The sequence below is a fragment of the Rhopalosiphum maidis genome, chromosome 1 (assembly GCF_003676215.2).
Source record: "Rhopalosiphum maidis isolate BTI-1 chromosome 1, ASM367621v3, whole genome shotgun sequence".
In the NCBI taxonomy this organism is placed as follows: Eukaryota; Metazoa; Arthropoda; class Insecta; order Hemiptera; family Aphididae; genus Rhopalosiphum; species Rhopalosiphum maidis.
Window position 1 is genome coordinate 43,504,739 of NC_040877.1, and position 15,080 is coordinate 43,519,818.

General features: G+C 25.4%; 2 protein-coding genes across 3 annotated transcripts; one reads left to right on the plus strand and one right to left on the minus strand.

The window, feature by feature from the left end:
* Positions 1–254: 254 nt before the first annotated feature.
* On the minus strand, positions 255–8,129 carry LOC113549323 (ubiquitin-protein ligase E3C). The gene is made up of 15 exons (XM_026950572.1): positions 7,786–8,129; positions 7,504–7,713; positions 6,498–6,734; positions 6,254–6,432; positions 5,240–5,478; positions 4,941–5,155; positions 4,690–4,859; positions 3,812–4,071; positions 3,514–3,698; positions 3,219–3,423; positions 2,879–3,112; positions 2,572–2,816; positions 2,162–2,503; positions 630–887; positions 255–566 (listed from the first exon to the last, which is right to left on the minus strand). The coding sequence occupies exons 1-15, from the start codon at positions 7,903–7,905 to the stop codon at positions 399–401; spliced, it is 3,267 nt and encodes a 1,088-aa protein (XP_026806373.1). The 5' UTR covers positions 7,906–8,129; the 3' UTR covers positions 255–398.
* A 684-nt stretch (positions 8,130–8,813) lies between these two features.
* Positions 8,814–14,457, plus strand: LOC113559942 (serrate RNA effector molecule homolog). 2 transcript variants are annotated; one of them, XM_026965733.1, is made up of 19 exons: positions 8,825–8,921; positions 8,986–9,030; positions 9,107–9,266; positions 10,074–10,094; positions 10,359–10,481; positions 10,580–10,669; positions 11,157–11,390; positions 11,475–11,541; positions 11,604–11,824; positions 11,893–11,984; positions 12,168–12,232; positions 12,303–12,395; positions 12,593–12,733; positions 13,002–13,340; positions 13,429–13,566; positions 13,633–13,914; positions 13,977–14,101; positions 14,174–14,278; positions 14,377–14,457. In XM_026965733.1, the coding sequence occupies exons 3-19, from the start codon at positions 9,139–9,141 to the stop codon at positions 14,435–14,437; spliced, it is 2,325 nt and encodes a 774-aa protein (XP_026821534.1). In that variant the 5' UTR covers positions 8,825–8,921; positions 8,986–9,030; positions 9,107–9,138; the 3' UTR covers positions 14,438–14,457. The 2 variants fall into 2 exon arrangements, with proteins under 2 accessions (XP_026821543.1, XP_026821534.1); XM_026965742.1 differs by lacking the exon at positions 10,074–10,094 and having other exon boundaries at positions 8,814–9,030.
* The last annotated feature ends 623 nt before the right edge of the window (positions 14,458–15,080 follow it).

Here is a 15,080-nt window from a genome sequence, read left to right on the forward strand (position 1 = left end):
AAATTAGTATCTAACATTGGTACAGTATATTCAAAATAATGAAAGTGTTTAGGTACAAAATTTAAAAAGATATTCATTTACATAAATATTAATCAACCTTCTCACATTTAAATTTAAAATCATTAAAAAAAGATGATAGAATAATGTACATATATTCAATATTACAGTAATTATACAGATTAGAAAAACAAATATTATTTCTATATAGAAAACAATATTGTTCTCATATAAATTATACATAAATATAAGACCACTATTATTGACACAAAAATGATTTATTCAATAAATAAAAATATTTTTAGAATATAGATACAAAATAATACATTATTTTATTAATTCCAAACATTTATGTTATCAAGTAGACACCAAGTGTTTAAAAAAAGAACAACCATATTAAATTAACTAAGTTCAAATCCTGCACCAGATTGTATTGCATACAATAACTTTGTTTTTAGTGTTTCATAGTCTTTGAACACTGGCATCTTAAGAAGGTTCATACAAGTACTGGCAGTTGGCAAACGATCAGAAGAACTTACTTTTTGAATACAAAATGGCGGATATAATTCCTGTAAAATATTTTATTTTAGTGATCTAAATACATAAATTATTTTACATTTTAATTTATGTACCTTGAAACCAAGAAGGGGTGGGCGTGAACAACTAGTCACAAATTTTAAAAGCTTTGTCTTCTGTTCATCAGTAAAATCATTAACAACTGTCCAAAACAAATCTATAGCTGGGTCTTCCGGTGTATATCCTCCAACATAATTTGTATGTTTTTTCAAATCTTCTATATCAACTGGAACTTCAGCCCCAGAAATTAACACTTGGACTTCATGGTTACTGAACATACGCAACCAATCTAGAGAAATTACATTTGCTAAACCCTAACAAAATATTAAAGAAAATTAATTAAAATAATAAAACATAATAAAAGGATATAATAATATTCCAAACGCATGCACAACATAGATATAAAATCATAAAACACATTCAAGTAAAATAACTATTTGTAATTTTTTAGTATCACAGAGTAAGTTTATTTATTACAAAAATTATAGAGGACAATATTTTTGATAATTTGATGCATGGGTTTTATATTTAATATTATTTGACTTTGTATTTTACTTGAAAAATAAAAATAAATGTTAGTACATTTAAAATGTATTGATACAATATTTAGACAAATTTCTATCCTTAAAAATATTATTTTCTATATTTTTTTTGTAGTAGGTGATTTTATTTAAGATAACTTAAAAACATAAAAAGAAATTATTTTATTTATTTTGCATGAATACTTTTTGTAAATGATACAAACGAGACAGGAGAAAAAACAAACAGTGCACAGAGTTAAAAAGTTCTTAACTCATACAGATTTCAGAAATTTAAACCAAGATTAAAGCATGTTTTTGGCCAAAAAAAACTATTTAAGAAAATAAATAAAATAAACAGCTGAAAATAATGTTCATTTACAAGGTACTCTGATAATACTATCTATTTAAAAATAAATTAAACAGATTTTTAAAAAAAAAATATATCATTAGCATCAGCATAAAATATATAAATAAATAAAAATGTAATCATTGTCTAGAATAAAGAACCAAAGAGGACCTAATCTCAGTATAGTTTACAACTGGCTATAATATGCAAAATAACTTTTTTGAAATGTACTAAGTATAATCTATACCAGCGGTTCCCAAACTGAGATGCGTGACTTCATTGGGGGACACAAGCATTTAGCAGTTAATTCTAGCGAGTTAAATATTGATATTTTTAGATCAACAATAATTTAATTGAATCGTTTATCTAATGAAAACCTAGTGGTATTGTATCGTCCGAATATTCTCAAACAATAATGAGTGATGAGCAATATATGATATATAAATATTTGTTATAATAAATAATATTTGTAGTTGGATTTTTGTCATAAAATTAAAAATATTTGATTATTTTACTAATATGAAATTGTAATTTATTTATTCATGGGAGGCACAATTATTTATTTTTATTTTTAGGGATGCATGAACCAAAAAGTTTGGGTACCGTTGATCTATAAATTTGTAATATGGAATTACCTTTTTAAAACTGTAATAGGCTAATATTTTTAATATTTTTTTTAATGAAATAAACTTTTATATTAATACATTTATTTTATAGTTACTTGTTTAAAAAAATAACACTGTTTTCTAATTTGTGTGTTCAGCTTGTAATCAGCCATCAAATGTATATATTCAATTCGATTTTGATTAGTTACAGTAATATTGGCACCATTGGGTTTCAATTCTTCTACACGAGTTTGACCAAACTCATCAATTACTATAGTGAAATCTAGACCAAGATCTACAACATCTCCATCATAATTTTTCAATGACAATAAATTTCTATACATGAGTGGGTCTAAGGATGCTAAATGATGAACATCCACTTCGGTTTGGCGGCCAATAATTTTTGATAGAAAGAATTCTGCTAAAGGGAGCTCAACCAATAAATTTTCATAAAGAGCCTAAAATACAATTATTAATTAAATATATATACATGAAAAAAATTAACTAAATATTCAACTATACTGACTTTTCCAAGCATCCTACCAATGAAAAAATAATGCGCAGCAAAATTCTGTTGTATTAAATGAGCATATGGATTAGGATATAACATATTGTCATTAGTGATCCTAAAAAATCCACGATTTGGATCAAATGCTGTTTTAAGAAGTTCAGATAAAAATTCTCTTAATAGTCCTCCACCATCTACACCAGCTTCATCTAAGCCAGCAGCACTTTTCATATGTACTCTTAATGTTTGTCGTATTTCTGGTTCTATGAATTATAAATTTAAAATATAACAAGAATTAAACATAAAAATACAATTAAATATTTACCATTTTCAACAGATAATTTTTCAAAAGCATCTTCGTACAAATAATTACGTCGAATTGTAATATGGATATTTGATCCAACCATAAAATGAGAATCAGGATTTTGATATTCTACTTTGTTGTTTAACAATAAACCTTGAAAGACAACAACTCGCTCTTCAAATGGCAAAACAAATGGTATTTCTTTTAAAACAGTTAAAATACGGACTTGACGAGTAGTTAAAGGAGGCCCTTCATCTAAAATAAAGTTGTTAATACTAGAAGTTAATTTGTATTTAATTACCAAAGATAGAAGCAAACACTTATTCCAAAAAATACCATTAATTTATTATCATAATTATACCTAAATTATCCATTGATATTACAGGAACTCCTCTAAAAGGTCTATAGTTTAATCTAGAACGTCGAGTATATTGCATAAAATGCATATTTGATGGTTTGTCATATGCAGAATTCATTGTAAAACGATTTGACACCCAGTGTCCTTCTGGACAAAATTTACAACGCAGATCTCTAGCATGAAGTTGACCAAGCAAACTAACAGTCACCTAACAAATAAAATAAGTATTAATATTATTAATTATGAAAATTATAATATGCTTAATATATGTATTATTATAAGTTATAATATATTTTACTCGTAATAAATGAGACCAAATTGAAGTTTGAGCATTCTGATTTATGTTATTGTTGTATGGCATTTTCGAAGGTCTTGAATCTGGATATGCTAGTTCTATTAAACCTAAAGCCACATCTTTCAGAATTGATGTAATTGATACAAGATCTATTGTTGTGAACTTTAAAGGGTTGTTTGTACTTTGTTCTAAAATAAAGATAATTATATATAATTTACTAAAAACAATATTTACACACAAAAAATTTATTAAAAACTTTTAAAATATTATAAATACTTAAATAATTTTATTTTTTATTTACCAGAATTATTCCCTACAGCCTTGTTAAATTCTGCATCATGTAACGTTGATATTAATAAACTAAACAAAGAACAAAATGTAGCTAATAATGGTACAATTCGATCAAAATCACCAGGAGCTAAGTTAGTTCCTCTTGATATCACTGTTACTAAGCTGGTAGTAACTAAACTAGGACCAAATAGTGATTGTTGTTCTGTACTTATAATAGCTTTCCATAAATGTTGTAAGAAATCAGCTTTCAATGCCAATGTATATAATAGTCTAAAAAATAAAATGTAATCACAATACATTAATTTACTATTTTTTTTTAATATGAATTAATAATCATTATTTTGAACATATTAGTCAGTAGATGTAAATGCTTTTCATAAGTTACTTAATAATTTAAAAAATAATACATTTTAAGTATTGTGTCTATTTTAGTCATTAGAAAATTTGTTTCTGAGAAGGAAAAATAATACAGTTGATACTATACTCTATTCTAATTAAGAGTGATAGTCTGCTGCACAACGGTAGTACAACCTACTGATGCATTCAATGTTTTGACAGAAGCAGAAATAATATAGAAGAGAAAGCTTCTTGGAATAGAGGAATGTGCGGTAACGATTGCATTTGGTCAACAACAAATTTCGCTTTTACTTGAAAAAGAGTATAAGTATTTTAGTTTAATTCAGGATTTTAAGTACTATTCCAGCTTATGAGAGAAGTAAACCGTCAAATGACCAAAATGTATCTGAGTTTTAATGCATCTATCATTCTTTAACATACTGACATATGTCTGTACGTTCACTGCCGCCAGTTTGTACGTGAGACAGTTTACTTCTTTCATGGGCAGAAATATAATTTTGTTGATGATTTGTTAATTAAATATTTTTTTACCTGTAGTTATGTACAGCAAGTTTGTGAGACATGAGCAAATAATGACATAATTTGCAAACAGGTACAAGCAAAAAATTTATAGAATTTGAAGAACAAGACTCTTCAACAGATAGTATTATTCTGTTTACTCTAAATGATTCATTTAATAGTTCTGAACATAATTTCAAAATCTAATGAAAAATATATTTTGATATTATAATTATTCAAATATATATTATACATATAAACTACAATTATCACAAATATCTTGCCTCAAGTTTGTCTTCTGTATAACCACTAAATAATTTTTCATCGTCATCATCTGATTCATTATCAGAACTATCATTGTTCACGTTTATATATTTCCATGTTTTATTTAGATAGTCAATAACTGGTGGCTCTGCCAAATGACTTGCTAAAGTTGAAATAATATCCAAATAGTCATTAATTGCATTTACTTCACGTCCAGTTTGATGGCATTTTATTACTATAAAAATTTTAATAATAATAATAATAAAATAATAAAACATAGTATAAAGTATTTATAATTGAATATATTTTTTTAATTTACCAAATGAATATTCTTCAAAAGATGGCTCAAGAATTAGTAAAGAATAAAATAGGTTTATATTCATCTGTTTAAGTTGAGTTGAAGAGTGAGTTAATGACAGTACTAATTGTCTAAAATCTGGTCCGATATAATCAACTTTATTTTGGTCCAATGATAAACTTGGTAGAATAAATTTATGATTGATATCAGATATAGGACCTTTTAAAAAGGTTCTTATAAAGTGATTCATAATCGTACAGCTATAAAACAAGTGTTAAAATTTGGAAATGTAAAATATATTAATTTTAATATTTAAAATATATAATGGTTTGCACATATTATGGATTGATAATGCAGTGTATAGGAAATTACTTTAGTATATATTTGTCTGTTTTTCTAAATGGGTGGCACATGTATGTACCCAATGGGACTTTAGGGCAGAAGTTATTCCCTAAAACTATTTTTATATTAGATTATATATTATTATAATTTATAGTACACAATTTCATCACAAATATATTATAAAGATGATATATTTTTTTTTAATTTAATAATTGATAATAGTTGACTGATATGATAAGGTTTGTGGCATTTGTGAATTGATTACTTTATTGAAAAATATTTTTAGATTTATATACTATCAGTTTGGTCAGGTGGCTTGACTGTTGAATTAGTGGTTATTTTAAATTTGTGTTTGGTTATGATTAAGTGGACAAATTTGTAAGTCCCTGGAAAAAATCCTGAGTATGCACTTAAGAAAATGTAATGATAATATATTATTATTGTGGGATATTACAAAAAAAAAAAAAACAAAACAAAACGATTCTAAAATAATAAGCCTATGCCACAAATCAAAAATAGTTAAATTATGATCCTAAATAAAAATCAAGCACTAAGTATGTTTCAGTATTTAAAAACATTAGCCTGTCTTCTGTAAATAGATCAACAATTGAAGGAAGAGTAATGACACAAAGGAAAAATACTATCATTGGTTATACATTATTTAATGTAGTAAAATAAAAAACAATTTCTTACGTGTATTCATCTAAAAATGTTGTTGACTGTACTGAAAATGGTCTTTTTACAAATTCTAGTATACTTTTAGCCAAAGGCGGAGCTGGTGTGTCCTCAACATCAAACATTGCTGGAATTTTAGTATCGAGAATTTTACGTAAACTATCAAAATAACAGTTTTTGACTAAGTATTGAAATAACTATAAAAGTACATAAATATTTATAATTATTACATAATAAATTATATCTTTATGTATAGACTAACATCTCGCAAAGCAAGTACTGCATTATCTGAACCAAGTATCTTTTTATAGGATTCTACTGAAGTTAACTCTTCTATGATTCTTAAAGGTGTCGCAAATGATTCCAAATTTGATGCATTTAATAAATCAATATTAAAGGAAAGAATCCACTTCATATGCCAATACCAAGAGTCATTTCTGTCCAAACTTGATTTTAATAGTTTTGTACTATTTCGTAAAATATGTTGAGATAACCAAATCTGTAATTATAAAAAATTAATAATAAGTTTAATAGAATAAAACATATAAAATTAACTTAAGAATCAAAGTAATATTTAACAAGAACACAAGTTTAAAAATAAAAATTGCAAATTATTATTAATTATGATTGATATTTTTTAATGAATCTTAAATTGTTGAAAATTATGGTACAGAAAAATCCCCTTAAATAACTTTATTTACTTATTACATAAAAAAATTAAATTTTCTTTACAAAGTAGAAACATAGAATTATTTCAATCACATTGTCAGTTATCCTCTTCTATTAAAAATTATTGAAAAAATGAAATAGTGAGTTTCAACATAAAGATAGTACTTTAGGTAAGAATTGTTAATCTTGAAAAAAAATAATAAAATGTTTCAGATTCATCAGTAAAGATAAATTACCAGTTACCAAATATTTTAAAAATATTAGCAAAAACAAAATAATACTATTTGTTTATGCATACTACCATTGGGCATTGATTAAATAGGTATACTTAAACTATACTAGTTCTAATATAAATATTAGGAAGTTATTTTTCCAAATATTAGAAGGTCAGTTATTAGTACTATTTATAATGAGGAATAATTTAGTGCGTATAATGAATTTTAAATTTTAAAAAGAAATTTAAACTCTATGTTAATTTTATATATTAGTATTCAACAAAATAAAAATAATTCATTTTTAATGTTTAGATTTGTAAGGTTTAATTGAATAAATGAGTAGCTATATGAAATCATTTAAAACAAAAAAATGAAGTGACTTACAAGTCGTTGAGAATCAATTTCTCTATCATGAAAGAACACCAAATTTTTTACAAGATCTGATAATACTTCTTCGGACAGTTGTTTATTCTTCAAATTTGATACAGTATTATCAAACAAGGTACGATAATGCCGTTTAACTTTCCTTCTCGTTAGAAAACTTCTAACGCAAGATTGCACTCTAATAACACGTAGTTGCTCACGTCTTGCTTCCTTTAAATAATTTATAAAAATACACTATTGTAACTACTTTTTAATATAATTTATAATACAGTTTGAACATACTTCTCTCTTTTCTCGTTCATACCGAGCTCTCTGTATAAGATTACTGACAGGTTCATGTACACTAGCTCCTGCATAATTTTGCTCTGGTTTCCTACGAAATTCTCCTTCAAAACTGTACATTATGGAATATTGGTTAAGATAAAATTATTTTTGATCATTATAAATAAAAAAACATGTATATGAACATTGACAAGGATTCAAACGAGCAGAAATTCAGTTCAGGAACTAGGAAGTAGGAAGTCCAAGTTCAAACTCTGAAGATTTATGTATGTCTAATAATTTGTGTTGTTATGATGCTATTATCAGCAAGTATGACTTTTACATATTTTATTTTATTATCACTATTATATTTTGCTTCATAAGATTTATTTAAGAATAACTGGGTGTGCTAAATACATTACTGCGCAGCATCTTTTTATTGACGTCACAATCAAAGTTTCGTAAGAAATTAATACTCGAATTCTTTATCAGATGCGCAGAAAATGTGATAACGCTTAATTGTTGAGTAAATAACGATTGATGACATCACTAATTTGTGGGGGTGACCATGATCACATTTATCTGTACAAGCTTGCAACTTAAGTAATGAAAAGATCTTATATAATAATAATATATTATTCATATTCATAAAATAATATTATAATCATAACCATAAAAGCCATGGTAAAAAATAAACGTCTCTGGTTTTATTGGTTCAATTGTGATGTGAATAGTATAATATTCATTATCATTATAAAATTACATAAAAAACACATTTTAATATTTGTGGAACTCACAATTAAAGATCTTTAATCGTGGTGGAACTTAAGGTAGTGATACATATTAAGTTTTAATTGACATTTGACATTGCCAATTTTATACTGATATATTTATGCTTAATACACAAAAAAAATGTATACTTAATAAAAAAACAATATTATTATCATATACAAGTTATAGAATTTTGTAAATCAAAATATGTTATATTGTCTACACTGTTTTCACAGTTTGTTTGCCTTGTCTAGTTTCAATTTGTGTGATCTTATTATTTTAACTCTAAACGACTCAGCGGCCTGCCGCTTGCGTTTTGACGTTACTTAGTTTACTACTTGTAATGCTACGTTACTTTTATATATTTTTTTGATTGCCCTGGATAGGTATATAGTATTATAATCTAAGTTCACGTAATTAAGTTGGGTTAAATGTATTTTACCTTTCTAGATGTTTGATGCGTTAAGAAAAATACATTCTGTACAATAAATCTAGGTACCATTAGTAGATGTCAACTATTTTTTATTTATTAAACTTGTTTATGTTATACATTATATTGAAACGTTTTTAGGTCAAATAGTCTTAAGCTGAGAAGTAGGCAAAATGGGTGACAGCGATGATGAATACGATAGGAAACGAAGGGATAAATTTCGAGGTGAACGTACCGAATCAATCAGAGGTGGTGATAACCGCAGAGATGACCGCCGAATGCGTGATGATTGGAATGACAGGTATGACTGCTTTAAATATACAGTAGTAACTTATATAGTAAAATTAAATTTTTTTATTAAATTCATTCATCATATTTGTATTTAGGTAAAGTATAATTGCTTATACCTTGGCACAGATACATATTTCATTTCACTTACAAAGAGAGACTGACAATCCTAGACAATTTAGAATAAAAAATACTAAGTAGCTAAATAATAACTTTGTTTTGAAACCGGAATGTAAATTCACTCTGGTACATAATTTTTCTTTACTTATATTTTGTCCAGCAAGGGTACTATATTTATTTAAATTAAAGCCAAGTTTAAACTCATAATTATGTTATGTTATATGATATTTCTATTAGATATATTGTAGTTTGAAATTAAAATTGTAAAGTTAAAATTTTCCTCTCTGTAGTTATAAATCCATTTCCATACATCTATTATAAATTGTATAACAACCCTAAACATACATAAAAAAAATATCAAACATATATTTTTAAAATAATATGTACAGTAAAAAAATCTTAAATATTGTGCATTAGTATGACCTTACACATAAAATGTCAACATGCTAATAATATTAATTTTAATTTAATTAAAAATTCTTGTTTGAATAACTTAAAAATTTTACAAGTTTCTTAAAAATAAGAATTATATACAAGTTTACATAAACATGCTAAATTCTTTTCAAACACTGAGTAAATAGTAATTTTAAACATATTTATAATTTAAGAAAATAATTAAATATTAATCAAATAAAAATATTCAATTTTTTTTTTTTTGTAAAAATTGTGCAAACCTATTATATACATTTTTTTTTTTTAGCCGATTGATGAAAACCACAAGGTACTTATTATTTAACAATTTAAGAGCTTTTCTTGTCTCATAATTTATTTATTTATTAGATAGTATACAAATTCAATACCTAAAATAACATTATTTTCTGTTTAAAATTTAGTAGTAAATTGATCGATTTAAATAATTTATACTTATTTATAAAATAAGTTTATTTTAAATGCGCTTTATGATATTAAACAATTGCATTTTAATTGTACATTACAACTTTGTTTTATTAAACAGATATATAATACATTTTAACTTACTTTATAGAGAAACTTGGGGTGCACGTAGCCGAGGTCGTGGAGATTATAGAGGCCCAATGCGTGATCGTTATAGTCCAGGTGCTCAAAGAGATCTATCACCTCCAGTTAAGAGAATGAGACCTCCAGATTGGTAAGTATTTATATTAGCTGGTATAAAGGAATAATTAAAAATAATTCTGTTTTTTAAATTATTATACAAATCATAATATGAATGATTATAAATTGTAGGGAAGACAGACGCATTGGTTATGAACCTCCTGGTTATGGTTATGGTGCACCATGGGAACCGCCTGCACATCATATGCCTCCTGTTTCTAGGTAAATATTTAAAAGAATGTTTTACCTATATGTGTTGTCTCCATCTTGTTAATGCATATCATATTAAAATATACATTCAGCAGTTCCGATTTAGTGTATTTAGCTTAAATATTATATTGAAATAATCATCAAATTATTAAATTTAAAGGTAAAAGCTGTGTTCTTCATCTGTTTTTTATGGTATTTTTAATAATGTTTTAACAAATTATGAATAAATGAAATATTTAATAATGTTTTAAATTCATTTAATAATTAAAATATTGTAATAAACTGATGAGAAAAATACTGAGAATGTTTTTACCTTAAAGTTAGGTCTTTTCAATCTTGAATCTAATATTTAAACTAAACACACAAAATTGGATTTGCTGATTGTATATTTTAATATGGTATGTGTAAGACGAAGACAACACATGCGGGTATGACATCTTTTTAATGTTTTAATGTATATTTTTAAATCAAATAATATTTTCATACTATATAATTTAAGAATTATGACAATGAGAGACCCTGGAGCACATACAGTAAATCACCCTGTTCCACCACCAGCAGAACAGTCTTCAGGAGATACTCAACCGCCTATGATGTCTTTAAAGGCTTTTTTGATTACTCAAGATGATAACATAACTGATGAAGAAGCATTGGCTAAATATAATGAATACAAATTGCAGTTTAAACGAAATCAACTAAATGAATTTTTTGTTGCTCACAAAGATGAGGAATGGTAAATTTTATAAATTATTAAATTAAATATTGATGTTGATATATTTATACTTATAATAGTGTTTTAACATTATAATTTTAAAAGGTTCAAAATTAAATACCATCCTGATGATAGCATAAAACGAAAGGAAGAGCAAACCATAGCACTTAAGGTAAACATTTCAATTAATTTTTTTATTTAAATACAATATTTATTTTATATTATCACCTTTAGAAACGGTTAGAAGTTTTTAAAGAATTTTTAGCAAATGGCAAAATTGATTCTGTTTGTGTGGATGCTGATAATCCTGAGCCTCTAGTTCATCTTCTTGATTCAGTTGTAATAAAACTTGAAGGAGGCACAGATTTTGATTTAACAGTATTAAATCCTAAAGAGACAATAAAAACTAAACAGGAGTTAGAACCTGAAAAAAAAGAAACTGATAAAAAAATTAAGTATGAAGCTTACATAAATATAAAACAATTGAAATATTTTAACTCTTAATTTATGAATATTAATTTAGTGCTGGTGGGAATTCTGATGGAGAAGTAGACAGTGATAAAGAAGATGATAACGAAACAAATAAAGACAATTCAGATGTAAAAAAAAGTGAAGGTAATTTAAATTAAATTTCACTATTTCTTAAGTTAAGATAACATACTTTATTTTTAAATTAATAAAAACCTTGTTACCTATAGATTATGTGCAATTGAAATTGTTAAAAATCGTAAATTTTTTAAGTTTTAATTGTCTAGTAAAAAATAATTATATGTAATAATATAGTTAATATGTTTATAGAAGCTATGGATGTGGATGGCCAAAAACCTGAAGTCTTGGATATAACAAACGATAGTGATCAAAATGTAAGCATTTGTTTAAAATATATTTAATTTGATTTACAATTAATATTTTAATATTGTATGTATATTGCAGGATGATGTTGTAAAACCAAGAGCATTGCATCGTACAACTTCAGTATTTTTACGTAATTTAGCCCCCGCAATAAACAAAAGTGAACTAGAAACAGTAAGTGATTTATTATACATAAACAATTTAAATTTATTTTTGAAAAAAGTATTGTAAAGTAACCATTGATTAACAAAATACTAATTTTCTTGTCTAATGACTAATCTAACACTGGTATTACAGTAGTACCAACTTTCATTTTTGATAGTTGTCTTAAATTATGAAAATATACTTAAACTTTTTAATTTTTTTTCCAGATTTGTAAACGATTCCCAGGATTTATCAGATTGTCTATAGCTGATCCTTTACCAGAGCGCCGTTGGTTTAGACGTGGTTGGGTAACATTTGATAGAGATGTTAACATCAAAGAAATTTGTTGGAACCTTAATAGTGTTAGAGTAAGTTTAAATTTAAAATCATTGTTTCTTAATGTTAATACATAAAATGTTTATTCACATTATTGAATGGTATTTGCAACATGACATGAGTTTCAATCTTAAATTTACAGATGATTGTTTAATATTTTGAATGTAAATAGTTTTAGTTGTAAACATTGTATATATATATTAAACATTTAAATTAGACCTTATTAAATATATTGAAACTACTTATATGTTATAAATCTTAATATTGTAATTAGTAATATAATTTTATTGTTATTTATAGTTGCGTGACAGTGAGCTGGGTGCTATAGTCAATAGAGATTTGAGTAAACGCATACGATCTGTGAATGGAATAACAAATCACAGACAAGTTGCTCGTAATGATATGAAGCTATGTGCCAGCATTATAAATAACTTTGATAACCGTTCAGGTTTATGGCAAATTGACGGCGAGCAACCAAACTCAGAAAAAACTTATGGTGTTGTATCACATAATCCTATTCTACATAACATTACAGATTTTTTAATTGAAGAAGCGTCTGCAGAAGAAGAAGAGCTTTTAGGCGAAAATGCTGCTTGTGAACCTGAAGATAATACCGAAAAAGATTTACAGCTCTTTAAGGTAATTATTGATTTAATTTATATGTTTAATGTTATATGCACTATAATATAGCTATTTTAATAGTATAAAAATGTATTTGACATTTTAGGCTTTAGATAAAATGTTATTGTATTTACGTATTGTGCATTCAGTTGACTTTTACAACCATAGTGAGTATGTAAATGAAGATGAAATGCCAAACAGATGTGGTATTATGCATGCACGTTGTGCATTGCCCAGTAATCCGGTATGTTTATAATTTGTTAAATATTAACAGTGCTAGTTAATAGTTCTAAATAATAATTCATTTTAGCCTACACAACAAGAAATTACTGATTATTGTCACAATTTTCAAACAAAAGCTAACTCTTTGACTGTGTCAACTTTGCATGAAGTTAGTGAAAAAGAATTAATGCAGCTTGGAGCAAAAAATGAAGAAGAAGAAATCGAGAAGTTTGTAACTTCTAATACACAAGAAATATCAAAAGACAAGTGGTTATGCCCTTTGTCGGGTAAAAAATTTAAAGGTCCTGAATTTGTGCGCAAACATATTTTCAATAAACATATTGATAAATTGGATGATGTTAAAAAAGAAGTAAATAAATTTAAGAATATATTTATCATGCATATTAAAACTAAAATTTGCTTTTTATTAAGGTGAAATATTTTAATAATTATCTTCGTGATCTGAAAAGACCACAGTTGCCTGAACATCCTGGCAGTAAACAAGGTAGAAAAGATGTAAATGATGCTCCTCAATCATATCCACCAGCTGCAAATCCGTAAAATAATTGTTTAATTATTTAATTTATAATTTTAATACAAAAAATATAATTTACTTATCTATGTTATAGTTACCAAATGCCTGGATATCCACCATATGGAGGTGCTGGATTTGGTCGAGGAATGTATGGATATTCTAGACCACCAGCTCGTGGAGGTTTTAGAGGTGGTGGAAGGTATGTTCAAATTATTACATAATATTTATAGTTCTTTTTAAAATAAATTTGCTATATTGCATTAAATTGTTATAATTTTTGGATGGCTTTGATTACAGACCAATTATTCATTACCGTGATCTAGATGCTCCTAAAGAACCAGAAGAAAATTTTATTTAAAAACAGTAACAATTTAATTTAAAAAAAAAGTTGAATTTTATTATGTATGGATATAATGGATATATATATATATTATATTATTATATTATGTATAATATAATATATGTATTAAAATCATGTTTTTTTTATGTTTAATCCAATTTTAATTTTAAATATATCTGACTTTATTTGTAGAATTATTTTTTAATCAAAAATACATTTTTGAGATAACTTTTGAACATACATTTTTTATTTGAATAGTTTAATAAATGTAAATCTATTAGTTAATTTGACTTAGTAACAATATTTTTTTTAAATTAATTATTGGAATACATAATTATATAAATTAAAAAGAAAGTAATTTATTTCTTAATATATATTTTATACTTTATCTTAAAAGTAATTTGGCTCATATTATTGTTTATTTAATTTAAAGTGTATCTGGATTCAATAAAGTACTAAGTAAATTTCTAATATTTATATAAAATTACATGGAAATCTAAAAGATTTCTTATATAGATTTCTTTGAAAGTATCTTATTAATTAATGTAATAAACAAAACTCAATATTAAATTACTAAAATTTTGGATTATAACAGTATATTAAACAAATAAATGATCACACATTTTGTATGTGTATACAACAGTAAACTTAAACAGTTTTA